This window comes from Abrus precatorius, unplaced genomic scaffold (genome assembly GCF_003935025.1).
Source record: "Abrus precatorius isolate BTA unplaced genomic scaffold, Abrus_2018 Scaffold11, whole genome shotgun sequence".
Taxonomy (NCBI): Eukaryota; Viridiplantae; Streptophyta; class Magnoliopsida; order Fabales; family Fabaceae; genus Abrus; species Abrus precatorius.
The window spans coordinates 4,351,478-4,367,132 of record NW_020874303.1 but is presented as its reverse complement, the minus strand read 5'-3'; the positions used below and the strand labels follow the sequence as shown (position 1 = coordinate 4,367,132).

General features: G+C 29.8%; 1 protein-coding gene across 1 annotated transcript; it reads left to right on the top strand.

Annotated features, from left to right (window-relative positions):
- Window positions 1-12,047: 12,047 nt before the first annotated feature.
- On the top strand, window positions 12,048-14,277 carry LOC113854000 (NAC transcription factor 56-like). The gene is made up of 3 exons (XM_027484774.1): window positions 12,048-12,340; window positions 12,465-12,772; window positions 13,102-14,277. The coding sequence occupies exons 1-3, from the start codon at window positions 12,157-12,159 to the stop codon at window positions 13,717-13,719; spliced, it is 1,110 nt and encodes a 369-aa protein (XP_027340575.1). The 5' UTR covers window positions 12,048-12,156; the 3' UTR covers window positions 13,720-14,277.
- Window positions 14,278-15,655: the final 1,378 nt, after the last annotated feature.

Here is a 15,655-nt window from a genome sequence, read left to right as displayed (position 1 = left end):
TAGAATATGTGATTATTTACAAATTTTTTTGTTATCAAGCTTCAACTTTCAATTTATCATGTAAGTTCAGTGTAACCTAAAGGGAGGGGTTGAGTAGCCAACAAGAGTTCGTTAACTTGGTCCATCTTTCGTTAATGACAATTGTTTGATGTTAGTCACATCCTTGCTTGGCTTAAATAAGGTTGAATTCAGAAAAAATTATGGAGATGGTTTATAGAGTCTAGTAAAAGGAAATGCCCCATGGCATTAGGTCATGATAAACACATGATCTAACAAGTAATATCAAAGCTTTGTAGCGTTGTAGGCCTAGTCAAAGCTAGTTTGATTGAAGTTAGGTCGAATTAGAATCTTGATTTTTCTTTCTAACAGCTGTTTTATGGTATACAATAAAAAATGAATAAATAATATCGTATACAACAAATAAAAATTAATAAATGGTAACATTTAATATTACTAATACATTATAATTTTTTTTTATATATTATGTAATTTTAATAAAAATAAACTACTGTATTATATTTTATGTTTTAGGACACACATTAAAAAAACCATTATACAAAAGAAGATTTTTTTATCCAAACAAGGAAACAAATTAAGCTAATGTTAGTAATAGTTTGGGTTATAGTTTGATTCAACCTTATAATAAGTTGAGAAATGTTAGCAGAAACTTTTTATTATTAACTAAAATTTATAAAATTAAGTTTCATTTTTTTTCACTTCTAAATTAATATTTCTTTCTTGTACTTTTGTAATTTTTGATAAATTTTAGGACAAACATTAAAAAAAATTATAATACAAGGAACAATTTTTTTTTGGGTCCAAACAAAGAACAAATTAAGTGAATGTTGGTAACAGTTTGGGTTAGAGTTTGATTGAACCTTCGTGCAAAATAATTTTTTTTTTTCGTTTTTGGTCCACTGCTTAATAATAGGTTAAGTGTAGAGGTTTGCCTATTTAAAAAAGGTTTAAGTGTAGGGATCTGATCAGCCCACAACAGATGGAACTGTTGATCTCCGAAAGCCCATTTCATAGTGATCTGCTTACTTGAATAGCTTGGTAGTCTGTCACCAAAACTTATAACATTAATCTGAAGGGCCCATCTTTTGCTGATCATAGGCAACAATGAAAATTGACAATTGAAAAAAAAAAAGAAAAAAGAAGGGCAACAATGAAAAAAAAATAGTTAAATTTTTTTTAAATATTAGTTTATATTTTATTAAAAAATTCGTCTGGCGTTTGAAAAGCATAATAAAACAATTGTTATTTCTGAAATATATTTTAGTTAGAATTCATTATATTTTAGTTAAAATTCGTTTATGTTAAGCTTCAATATTTATATTATTTAGTATTTTTTATAAAATACAAGATTAATTAATTTAATTGTTTAGTAATCTTATTTTACTTTCATAATCATGTATATTAAATTTCATATAATTTAAATATTTGTATGTATTTAATCTAAAATTTAATATTTATTTTATATTTTCAAAACATATCACATATTAAAAGAAAAAAAATGATAAAGTCTATTAATTTTATTTTTAAATAAAATTTTAAGAAAAAAATTATAAGCAATTCTTTCATTATTTTTATTTTTTTAATCCTCCTACACATCCCCCACAAACTGTGCATATACTTTTCAAACGTAAGATTAATCCTTGTTTTAGCGTGTGTAGCTTAACCCCAGATTACGCGTGATTTTTTCAAAACTAGTAACTATATACAGGTACAATATATAAGAAAAATGTATGTGATATACATGTTGTTATGAATATTTTAAAATTACATTTATAACATAAGAGACTTTAATAAATTTTTTAAAATAAGAAAATTTTAAACAGAATAATTATAAAAAATATAATTTAAAAAGAATAAGTCAATTTTAAAATATATGAAATATTAGAGTGTTATACTGAATAAATTGATAATATACATGAAAGCAATAATTAAAAAAATATTTTTCTATGTAATTTATATATTAATAACTTTTTACATACATATTACTTACATGTCATGTAAATATTTAGTTTTATGATTTTCTTATAAATATTTATCCTACAATATAGATATTAATACAGTTTTATATAAAAATTTAATCAATATTTAATGCAAACGTTTATTTATGTACTTTATTTATTTAAAGTTTTGTTAGTCTCAATATTTAAAGTTGAATTTAAGTATTTAAAATAAAAAATTATTAAAAAAAGTGTATTCATTGTATTGAAGGGTATATTAAATATTTTTTTTAAAATTAAATCTTGCTATTATTAATTATTTAAACATATTTCTAAGAGTTGAAGTTAACATTTATTTATTTATAAAGACGCTATCGTAATAACATAAAATATTAAAATGCTTTCATATAAATTTTTAATTCTTGTGTTATATTAATATCAATTCATTGTTATAATTTTTATATTTATAATTTTTGATAAAAAAATTATTCCCAAATAATATAATAATTTTTTGACCAATATCAATGAATACAATTTTATTAAATACTCAAATAAACTGGAAAGAAAATTGTTTCAGCAGGATAATCAACATGTAGAGCATTTGTAAAACTTGGTCCTAAAGTATGTGCAGTTATTATACACGTACACGTGTAAGTGCAACTTATATGATACCGTATATTAAGAACTATAGAAGATACAACAGAAGAGCAAATGAGAACATTAATTGGTCAAAAAGCACCGAATATGTAGTGATGCATAATGAAAGGATCAGTTGATTTAGCAATAAATGGATGCAAGCATGAACATATAAGCTATAATGTGATTAGCCATTAGCACTAGATGGAAGCAGCTAGCAATAGCCTATAAGGTGCAAGGTGATTTTAAACCAGACCGAGCATATTATATGTATTAAATATTTTTAAGAACCTATAGACCCTGATGATGCTAAACAGAGAGGAAGAAAAGGAAAGCTTTGAATACACAAAAGATAACATCGTCCGCAGTTCATTGGATCATTTTCATGGTTAAGACGTAGTGGCTTAATTTGTGGCGGTGCATGCTTTTGTTTCCTGTTTATGAATTTGTCTTGTTCCACAAAGAGGCAAGTTATCTGCATTTGCAAACAATGTCGGCAAAATTTGACTTAAAAACAGCTATTAGTGAAAGCAACCCTTAAACTCGCATTTTCTCTCACATTCTGTATAAGGCTAAGCAGAACCCAACGCTAATACAACTCTGATTGCCTTTCTTAAGCTCTACTTGATGAGTCACCAATCACCCTTTGTTCTGTTCAAGTGTATCTTTCAGGATATGAAAGCGAAATGCAATTTACAATTACATTGCATGGAATTTGTCGAGCATTAATTATATATACGGCAGTAGACTCTGGAATTTCATATTTATTTTTTATAGGGAAAATATTTGTCAACCAAATCACTCCGTACTAAAAAGGAGTCAAAAGGATTAACAAAAATTTAAAGTTGATTCTCTATTTGTCTGAGAGGAGAGAAAATGAGGACATTGCAAAATTTTTTAACTTACATTAAAGAAAAAGTTAAACACAAAAAATTCTATTTTTATCTATTAAAAAAATTAATTTTATTTTTAAATAGTTATAAAAAATATAATATTATCTATACTTTATCTCTTTTATATTTTAATCTCGTTCAATTAGAAAGTGTAAATAAAATTCCTTGCAAATATTAGCCAGTTATTATTGAATGGTACTTGGTTTGGCCACGTGTGGCTTTTTTTGGGTCGCCGTCTCAAGCCCACTACTAGACAAATTCAGGAGCTGATCTACACAAGGAAAAAAAAAAGTGAACCAATGCTTGTAAATTCCCAATTTGACCTCTTTTGGAAGTGGTAATCTATAATGCATGAAAGGAACCTACATGAATGCATTTATTACGACAAGAAAATATATGGAACTAGTAGAGAGAAGATAAATTTGACAAAGAGAACAAGAAAATATGGAAATGTCACTGAAGATAAGCATGCGTTTTTGTTCGTAAGCGTATTTTAGAATAGATTACATTCTTTAACATTTTATATTTAGATATATCCTTTTATCCTCTTATGCGTGCAAGCATCGTTTTGCAGCTTTTTATCTTAAAATCCACGTGCAGGGAAAAACCCACCTCAACTTTTGAATAGAGATAAATCTAAAAGATGAGTTCTCTTTGAATTGATTCTTTTTCTTTAATACTCAGACTACATGTTTTTTGCTATATATTAGATCCTTTTGAATATAAATAAGTTACTCACAAGCATATATTATCGACAGGGTAGCTTGCATCCCAAAATCAAATGAGAAACTAGTTCACAATTTACCACGTTCTCTCAATATATAACCGTACCTACCAAGTACCAAATTCATCATATGTCGTAGCACATATCATGATCTCTCTCTCATAAAATGTCTTATAAGTTATAACAATATGTTTTTTTAATATAATGAACCATAGCTCATAAGAATCCCTTACCACTCCCTCATTTTCGGTAACTACGGTTGACATCACGAATTATCATGTAACTAACTGTCACATGGTAAAATACAAACATGTGGGTTATGGGATCACAACCAGTTTCATATGTTGTTGTAAGCCATTAAAATATGACGAGATGTTACATGACCTTGGTGAACCAGAAATTAGTAGTCATTTCGTAGTTTTCCAATTTTTTCCCCCTCTAGCCAAATGCAAAATCTACATGGTTTCATCCTGAATTTTATTTAACATGATAATGATGATAAGATAATAAAACCGGAACTGAAAAATAAAGATATATATATTTTATATATTTCCTTCTTTTGTTTTTAAATTTGGAGAGTTTGTGAAAGAACTTTGGCTTGCTGTAGAATCAGGTGTAAGGTGCCAAACTTATGGTTTCCTGAGAAGGATGGATTACACCGCAAGCCAACTGAATGAAAAGGTCTAAATCATGTGTGAAAGGGTCATGCAATTGAGGCCCTCTTAAAATCAGTTACAATGGAGAGGGAATTAGGCAATTTTTGGTGGCATTCTCCGAGGATGCTTGTCTTATACAGTTTATTGGCATATCAAGAAACAACCTATGGAAAAAGGGGGAACAGAAGGGGTAAAGAAAAAGGTTTTGTAAGATTAAGTCAGTAAACAAGTCTTTGAAAATAGTAAAGCAACGTGTTGAAAGCACCTAGCAATTAAGAGATGACCCTAAAAAGATTTTCGGTGCAAGAGAGGGAAAGGTCATGAAAAACATAACAAGGGTGCTGCAAGTCCTATTAACTCTATTCCCTTATGTAAATTAGCAACCACTCCTTGAAGTGTAGTTCGCTACTATTATGTACCCAATATCACAATTTTCTATTGTACTTTTTTTTCCCCTGTTTATGCATGCCGTTGCATGAGCCCCACAATTTCTTTACTACCCTCCTCCCTACATGATTGAAAAACTTCCATGTGTTATCTCTTAATATAGGTAAAATGGTTGAGGGGTATCGGCAATATTTAACCATATAAATGCAGCATTTATGAAAGATGGGGACGGTACATAATGACATAAATCTACTATCTATTTTAGTAAATTCCTACGGGTTAGATGAATTAATTATTACATGTTATTATTCAGTTCATGAAGCTTATCCTATAGCTATCCGTGACTACCTAAGTGTATTGCGAGAAAACCCAAGTAAAGTTAGGACAAAAATGAAAATGTTAGGGGAAATTAAACGAGAAGATAAAAATGCTGTTCTCGTCTACGGTTGACACGCACAATGTTACCCTTTTCTGTTTTCCGAAGTGATAAAATTTAAAGGAGAGGTTACGTTTTCCACAAGAGAAATAGATATTGATTGATAAGATAACATGGTATCTCGCTATGGACCGAGATGCGCATGCTTATGTAACTCACATGCACAACCACGCTATGTATCTGTCAAATTCTTCAACAACTTGTACCATTTCCTTGATGGTGAAATTAAAATAACTTTTTCTTTTCTGTTTTGGTGTAGTAATAATTATGTATCTTAATAGCAGTGGTGATTGGACACAAACATCTAGGTCATGAATTCAAATATATACTTCTAAAATGCTAGCTACCCTTCTTATTTCTTAAACGAATAAAATTTAATTATTAATTATATACTAACGATTTGATTTTAATTGGACTTACTTACGTCCATTAATATATTTTCTTGTTTTAAAATAATTAAATTATTAATACTTTATATATACAAAGGATACAGTGTATCGTACCGACAAATAAATTTATTGGTACTATCAAAGATTGATATATATTATTAATATAACACATCATAATATTTATATAAACAAATTAATTTTCGTTAGGTCATATCTTCACAAATATTACTAACAACGAACTTTTTTGTTTTTTTAGTACATTGAAAATTTTTATGGTCATATATTGCATTTGGCAAAGGTTAATTTCTTCGAAGGTTAAAGGGGGGAAGTGGGAGGAGAAAGAATCAATAGGTTATAGAGTACTCATCGCTAATTGAATATCCCAACAGAATTAACGTAAGGATTAGAACAAATTGATAGTGTGATACGATGGATGAGTATCATATGTGCAAGGCAGCAAAACTGGATTCTTGTGTATTGTGTTTTGGGTACTGTCAAGGTTTCTTTCTACTTGGAATTGCATTTCGGGATAACATGGACACAGATGTGGTCCAAGCATACAATATAGGCTAAACATCCATAATCACCACGAGGCAAATTATTTTCTTGGCTACTATTCTTTTCACCAATTTGTGAAAAACAACTTCGTTTATTATTCAAGGAAAGTGGGCACTATATATCTCTCTTACACATTAATTATCTATGTATCAATTGCTAATTAATCAACCTCAGTGGAAGGCATAGAATAGTGGAATTAATGTATGTAACGAACACAATACCATAATATCCTGTTTCCCCAAACCTCTCGACAAATATGAATGTTGCACTTAAAAGTCTCGTAACAATCCATTTAAAATTATATAAGTAAAAGAGCTATGAATATATAAGTTGTGTAAAATATTTTAAATAGATAAATAATTCAAACTTTAAAATGTATTCTTGATCTAGAGTCATATTCAATGTTCTAATATGATTTCAGAGTTAAAGGACAAAAGAAGCTTAAAATGGACAAAATAAACGTCAAGAAAAAAAAGACTTATGACATTAAAAAAAATTATAAAAAAAGACAAAGTCCAAACAATAATGATAAAAAGAAGACTATTCTAAGTGTTCAAATTTAAAGTGTAAGTCTGAACTAAAAATAAAGTTTAAATATAAGTCACATTTAGGTTTTGTTAGACAAATAAATAACTCAAATTCCAATTTAAAGTTCATTCACAAATCTTAGATAAGCTAGTTCACATTTAAAGCTTATTCACAAAGTAAGAATAAAATGCTAACACGTTTCTATACTTTCATTAGCGCGTCTAACTACGCACATAATTTTATATGAAATCAGTTGGTTGTGGACATTTCTCAGTAATCAGCTATAAAATAGTTATGAATGACTGTAAATCTGAAAATTAATTTGCAGACTAACGTTGTTCTAAATGTCTAATTTATGGGATTATAGTAGCTAAATATTTATGCCATGTTATAGTGGCCGTGAATATTCCAGAAAACAATTAAGGTGACTAAAGTAATTAAACATCTTTTCCATTAGGATATATACTTTTATGGTACACTATTGTATTCATAATAAAGAGTGAAAATTATGTGGTTGTCTAAAATAATCTACATATATGGATAAACAAAGAGACAAATAAGATCTGGTACATGCTGGAGAATCTTGGATGAAGATATCTGTGAGATGCAACTTAAAAATGGTATCAACTCAATCATCATCATCTTCTTTCAACTTTTTGGTGTGGGATTACAAAAAAACACACGCTTCTTTTACTTTGGAAAATCTATAATATATTTGTTTTCTAAAGCCAAATATTACTTATATTAAAAATCAGAGATCGAAGTAGAGAGATAGATGGATTAGTTTTGCAAGTTGAGCATGGCTCTGCCCATGATCTTATTTCCGAGACTGAGATGTGAGTGCTGCTTAGAACAGATAAAGTTGGATATGGCTTTACGGTTATTAGGATCAGTCAAGCAAATGGACCTAGCACATGCTTGAACACTATCATTTTATCTTGAATTATTAAAAATCCCATTTTTAGTTATTTTCTTCATATTTCTCTTAAGATTATGCCTTTTGCACTGACTTATTTAATACATTCAATATCCGATAATTAAATATCAGACTTTTAGAGTACATAATATACTAATAAACCTACTCTTCAGTTTTCTTCTATAAGAAATTTTTAAAACCTTTTAATGATCCTTAGGATTTTTTTAATAAAGTTTTAGCAATATTTTTTTTATATTTATCCTTCATAGATATTATTAAATTTATTTAACTTCTAAGCTATTAATATGACAATTGAGTTTATTTTAAATAGAAATAAATTTGAAATTTATAATTATTTTTTAACAACTAATAGTTTAACTAATTTTAACAACTTATCTTATTTTATGTAATTCAGTTAAAAGAGACTTACAAATAGGACCAAAATAAATATATTTAAAAAAAGAAAAAATATTTTATAAAGAAGTCAATTAAAAATATTTTTTATTTAAAAATATATTTATATTTAATAGCCAATCATACTTTGACGTAGATTGTTTTCAAAGAAGTCCTAAGCCCTAAATATTCAAATAAAAAAAGTAATCAATAGTTAAAAAAATGGCGTAGATTATTGTAAAATGATTTGATTATATAAATTATAAAGATCATATAAATTCCTTTTTTGCAATGCCAATACGAAATGAGCTATGTCTTGCGTAATTGTGTTCCACAAAGACCTTGAATAGTTTCTATATTCTAATGTAGATATTTTTCCAAAAAAACATTCTAGGATCGAAAAGTAGAGACAATATTAAAGAGAAAAGAGGAACGTATGCATGATTGTTTTGTCATGAATAAGCATGGATTCGATCCGTGGGATAATTAGACAAACACCAGTGGGTGAGCACAGCTACACTTACCACAAAAATGACCATGGATACCACATTTAATTAAAGAGATTAATTAAATTCTTAATTAATAAAAATGTGTCATATAAGAGTTCATCACACAAAATTAATTATAAAACTTGTCAAAAATAAATTAAAACACTTATTTTGATAATTTATAAAAATATATTAAAAATAATTTATAATGTTTTATAGTACATATTCTTTTAAAAGTGTTGAGGTATATATGATATGGTGGGTAATGTTGCTGAGAAGTGGTTTGGGTGACAACTAATTAGGGTTTTTTCACCCTTTGAGAGGACCATACTTAGTGTCAGGTCATGGCTGTAGCAAGTGACTTCTAATGGGACCCTCTGGTCGCTCATGTAATTAGCATTTGGACCCCACACATCATAGGGTATGTGCTTACCCTTTTGAATTTTTTGCAGCCTCCATCGGTTTTAATTGGATCATTGGGTCATTGTAGGAAATAGCCTTTTCTTTGTCTTCATCCTCTGCATGTGTCACCATTTACATCGCCTTCACCCCCCTTAGGTCAAAGACATGAAAGGAATTTGAAAAATTAGTTAACGGCTTGATTTCTCAAAAATTTGTATTTTTTAGTTTTTAGTTTTTGTTTTTTAATTTAATTCTCTTAAATATTATTAATTTTGTATTTGATCCCTTTAAATATCATGGTTTTTATATTTAGTCATCATCAATATCATTATTTTTTATTATTCTTCTTAAAATTAGTAATTTTATAAAAAAAAACTATGATATTCAAAAAAAATAAAAAATCATTTTGCAACAAACATAATTTATGAGAGACTCTTTTAATAAAACTTAAATATGAGAGACTGAATCAGAAAGGATCATAATTTTTTGATCCAAGGATGAAAATTTTAATTAAAACTAAATTGATATATCAATTGTGTTCATAAGAAAACACAGTTAATGTAAATCGTCGAAAATTCTTAGTCACGTGTACAAAAACAATTTTATTGGACAGAAAAAAATCTACTTCAATAATTTTTAACTTTGAAAAAGATTAGCAGTGTCGACTAAAAGATAATTTAGAATACCAAAAAATAAAAGACTTAAAACATATTTGTAAAAACTATTTTCTGGAACTCTTTCCTCTTTAAAGAAGATAAATTTTTGTTTTCATTTTTCAACTTTTACAACCCTTACACAATTGTTTCAAACCTACAAGCAGCTAATAGAGTTTCTAATTATGTGCAATAAATTTTACAGTCCATTATGACTACGATTTATCATTATTACCTTGTTGAATACGCCCCTCGAAGTTAAATTGTCCATTACTAAGCTTCTTGAAAATTTAATTAATTAGCAATAGCGAACAACCATATATATGTTTTATTAACATTTTTTCATATACAAAATAAATGCTTTTCCATTTTCAGAGAATGTGCTGAATTATCATTGATCAACATGATTTGAATAAAAACCAAGTCATAAATAAGAAATATCAAAATATAATAAATTATATTAGTATTTTCAAGCTCAAGCCCCTTCAGTACTAATAGATTTTACGCTAAATATAGTAAAGAGTATTTAAACAGTATAAGGGGAATACCTTTTTAGTAATACATAGAGTATAGACTATATGGAGATGAAAATCAAATAAGAGCAATTACTAATCTCGGGTGTCAACAACACCCATATGGTTCTTTATTGAATCTCATCCAACACTTTTGTTGTAAGATATTAGATATTGATTATGCATATTGATTTTTTGATAAATTATATATTAGTAAATGTAAAATTTTATAAACTTATTTATATAAAATTTTCAATCTAATAGTTAAATTGATGAAATTTAAAATTATTTATAAAATTATTTATATTTTAATTTGTATATTTTTTAATTTATTAATTATAGTCACTAATTATTGTTAAATAGTTATGTGACTAATTTAGATATTATCACATGTCAATTTTAAAGTGAAGGTGTTGCCTTTTTATAAAATATATTAGTAAGAGGAGACAAAATAAAAAAAAATAAACATTAGAATAGAAATAGGAAAATACAAAGATGCATTTTAAAAAATGAATATCATATTCAAGCTTATATATATATATATATATATATATATATATATATATATATATATATATAATTTAGTACCAGGTCATAATTAATCTTAAATTATGTGCACACTCTAAATAATATAAAAAAAGGGATAATCAATTTGTTTAATTATAAAGCGCTTATAATGTTACAGAAAGGAGATTATTATCTTTCACGCGTTTAATACCCGATTCATTTTAATATGTTAAATATTCTGAAATATTAATTGACTTAAAACTTGAAGTATTTTAATAGTTATAAGCAGAAAAGTGTCATAGTTTTGAAAAATTAACTGGCATAGTTGCATAAACAGAGAAAATTAGAGGCCATTAAGATGAAGAATAAAGTTGAAATATATACACACACAACACACTAACATAATGATGAGCCATGGCATGACTAATAATGATGCATTCTTACCATTCTGATGGTTGAAAATTAAAAGTGGGTTTAAGGCGTGGGGCCCAGTGGATTAGCATGGTAATTTTCTTGTTAACATAGGCAATGGGAGTGCTGTATGCGCAACAAAAGCAGGAGACTAAAACCTTATCTCCACTGCCACACCTCACACTTATCATTCCAATGGACCCTTTTTCTTTCCTAACACAAACCATAAAATCATAATCAGTGAAAAATAAAATATATTTTATAAGAACAAAAGAAAGGGGAAAAAAGAAATACCACAGTTCTCTCAGCTCTCACCCACGTGTCAACCCCTCCACCATTTGGAATCCCACGTGTCAACCTCTCAAGGGCCAGAATTCCAGTTCACGTCATCATCACATACCAACCTCCTCTCCATACACCCGCAGCCACCTCATTGCACAGTGTCAATCCCACATCGTCAAAAGACCAAAATGCCCCGGAGTTCCCACACGTCTCGAGACAATTGGATGGAAAATTGAACCCGCACGTAGCAGATCCTTCCCCACTCCCGTACCGGTATAAAACATGAGGTTCAGTCTTTGTGGGGTAACAAAAGCTACAAAACATTTCGTCCTAACTAACATAACATGTTCTTCTGTGGAAGCCATAGCCATAACCATAACCACCACTTGAACCCATCTCAGTAAAAAGAAAAAGCTTCGTTTTCGTTACCATGGAAAGCACCGACTCATCCACCGGTTCACAACAACCGAACCTGCCACCAGGGTTTCGGTTCCACCCCACCGATGAGGAACTCGTCGTTCACTACCTCAAGAAAAAAGCGGCTTCAGCTCCTCTTCCTGTAGCCATCATCGCCGAGGTTGATCTCTACAAGTTCGATCCATGGGAGCTACCCGGTAGGTCCAATTTCAACAAAGGAATACAAAGACTAAAACTTTACGTTCAAAACCAAAATGGGTATGTCTTGCTTTGTTCTTTTTTTGTTGTTTTATCATAATTTATTGTTGTTTGGTTTTGCAGCTAAGGCCACGTTTGGGGAGCAAGAGTGGTATTTCTTTAGTCCAAGGGATAGGAAGTATCCGAACGGAGCGAGGCCAAACAGGGCTGCCACGTCAGGGTATTGGAAGGCCACTGGGACGGATAAGCCGGTGTTAACCTCTGGTGGAACCCAAAAGGTTGGGGTGAAGAAAGCTTTGGTTTTCTATGGAGGGAAGCCCCCAAGAGGGATCAAAACCAATTGGATCATGCATGAATATAGGCTTGCTGATAACAAGCCTAACAATAGGCCTCCTGGATGTGACTTGGGCAACAAGAAAAACTCCCTAAGGGTAATTAAATAAGTCTAGTTTTTTACATAATTTTAATATCATTTTTAATTTAAATTTAAACTTGATTTTGATAACTCGCACAATAAAATTTATTATTTAAAAATAGTGAAACTGTCAAAATAAAATTTTTATTTTAACCCAAAATAATGTAACAATTACTTGAAAAATCTATTTAAGTTTTGTCCATTAATTAAACTATTTTTTTCACACAATATTTGCTTTGTTCTGTTTCTACTATTATTATTATTATTATTATTATGTTGCCTTCTCTCTCTGCTGCGTTGGATTTCTGAATTATGTACTTTTGGATTTTGTGTTGATGAGAGTAGCTTGATGATTGGGTGCTGTGCCGAATCTACAAGAAGAGCAACACGCATAGGTCTCCTATGGAACATGACAGGGAAGATTCAATGGATGACATGATGGGAGGGATACCCCATTCCATCAACGTGGGCCACATGAACGCGAGGTTTCATCTTTCAAAGATGTCCACAGGCTACAACGGTGCATTGTTGGAAAATGACCAGAACTTATTGGAAGGGATGGTGATAAGTAATGGAGGGATGAACACAGCTACTACTACTACTACACATGCTGCCATGTCATCTTTGGGGCCCTCCAATTCCAAGCCAGAGCTTCCTTTTGTCCCAACCATGACTCAGTCTTCAAACACTTCCAAGAGAACACTCTCATCACTGTATTGGAATGATGAGGATGTGGCAGCAGGAACCTCTTCATCCAACAAAAGGTTCAATTTGGAAAGTGGGGATAATAACCATGCAAGTGTTGTTAGGACTGAAGAAAATGGCACTGCTACTTCTATTGCAACCCTGCTTAACCAGCTCCCTCAAACCCCTTCATTGCACCAACAATCAATGCTCGGATCATTAGGTGATGGGCTACTTCGGACACAATATCAAATACCAGGAATGAACTGGTATGCTTAGTTCAATTTCAAGGAGATATTGAAACTATAAGAAGGATCCTCAGCTGGTGATACCTTAGACAGTACTATTCTCTTGATCCTGCCAATTAGATTGTAAAGATTTTAATGGGATATTGAGATTTTGGTTGTTAGGAATTTGGAAGCAATTGTTAGAGTTTAATCAATTAGATGTGCCTCATCGAACTTCTTCAACCATTGGAAACTAGGAAGCTGCAGGCAATAACAACACAAAGGTGAGGCCATGGATATATTTAGTTATACTTAAATATAGCTTTATACATATATAGATATTTGCTTGTTTTATTGGTATGTAAATAAAAAATGGTGGTGCTCTCTTCATGTACAAATATTCACAACAGAAAAGAGATATTTCAAATTAGCTGTTATATATTTATATATATTTATACTTTGATTTAGGATACAAAAATGAGCCTTGTGTAGATCATATTACTGTAGAATACGATCGATTGATATAAGAATTGAAAAACAAATAGTGACGTCAATGTATTGTATATTGTTCTCTCAAGAAATTGATATATTGATTAAATTTTCGTTGGTTTTATCTGTGAATTATTATGCAGGTTAACACAATAGTAACGGGACTTTAGTTTGTTTAATTAATTGTAATATATGGTAACCAATTCTCAATCACGTCTCTGCATGTAACCTAGCTAGAAGGTTGTTAGTCTCATTCACATCTTTATCCTTTTGCCCAGAATTATTCCAGACGAATCTAATTGAGTTGGAACATGTGTATCAGTAAATAAACACATATAAAGTATACAATATTAATTTGTTTGTTATGAAATAATTTTCACCACGTCCTATGCGACGTAGGAAAATCTATATTTTTAACTTGTTAACTAGGGCCTTTTCTGGTTTTTACAACTTATCACGTGCACTACTCAACTTTAAACTAAAATTGTTCTGATCAATAACTTGTATTCTATATTTGATAATACGATATTTGTCTTATTTTTATATTAAGTTAAAAAGTAATTGTAAATAAAAAAATATCGATACTTGTAAGTTACGATTCATATTTTTCTTATGCTTGATACATAAAAAACAATAAATATGTTAATCATCCCCCTTCACCTATTAGTGGATGGTGATGCACTACTGCCAATAGAAAATCGAGTTAATTAAATTAAGCTTGTCACATTATTTATCTAATTGATATTAAAGAGTTATGGCTTGTGATGCGATTATTCCATGATTATGAGCTCCTAGTTTTCGTGCTGTCTATTTTTGTTTCCCTATTTTCTCCCTTCTAAAAATGTCATTGACTCGTACAACCATATCTCAGGATAAATTGCCCATTTTCTTTTTTCACTGCAAATCCAGTACATAGAAATTCACACAGATAATTCAAGTATGCCTCATCTCCAGAAAGTCTGACACTTCACCCTACCTAATCCTAATCAATTTGACATGCGCGCCTCAAAGTTCTAGATGACGTGTGTGTGCGCGTTAATAGTCAGAAAATATCATATTAATTTGTGAGAATTCATTAGTGACAACTAGATAGTAAAAAAGCAATTGGAAGAATTGGTTTAACAGTATAAAATTTAAACTCTATCGTGTAAAAAATTGGTATAACATTTAAACTATGAGGGAATATTAATTTTAATACCTGAAAAAATAGTAAAAAGATAATAATGAAGTTTTTTAACTGTAATACTATTGCTCCTAGAAGAGAAAATTAGTGAATATATTGATATAATAGGACAAGTCATAGGACATACACAGGGTCTCATTCCTTGCAGGATAGATTCAAGCTTGAAAACAAACAATTTCACATCAGCAAACCAATCACTAAACACTTGCGTTGGATACATCAATTTCCTGACAGAAGCCCACACAGTTGCAATCCCAAATTTTTCTAACCTGCACTTTCAATAAGCAGAACATGGTCAATAATAGACCAATACTCA

Coding starts and splice junctions, on each gene's coding strand:
- LOC113854000 (XM_027484774.1), top strand. CDS start 12,157: ATGGAAAGCACCGACTCATCCACCGGTTCACAACAACCGAACCTGCCA. Junction 12,341..12,464: donor CGATCCATGGGAGCTACCCG/GTAGGTCCAATT, acceptor TTGGTTTTGCAG/CTAAGGCCACGTTTGGGGAG. Junction 12,773..13,101: donor ACAAGAAAAACTCCCTAAGG/GTAATTAAATAA, acceptor TGATGAGAGTAG/CTTGATGATTGGGTGCTGTG.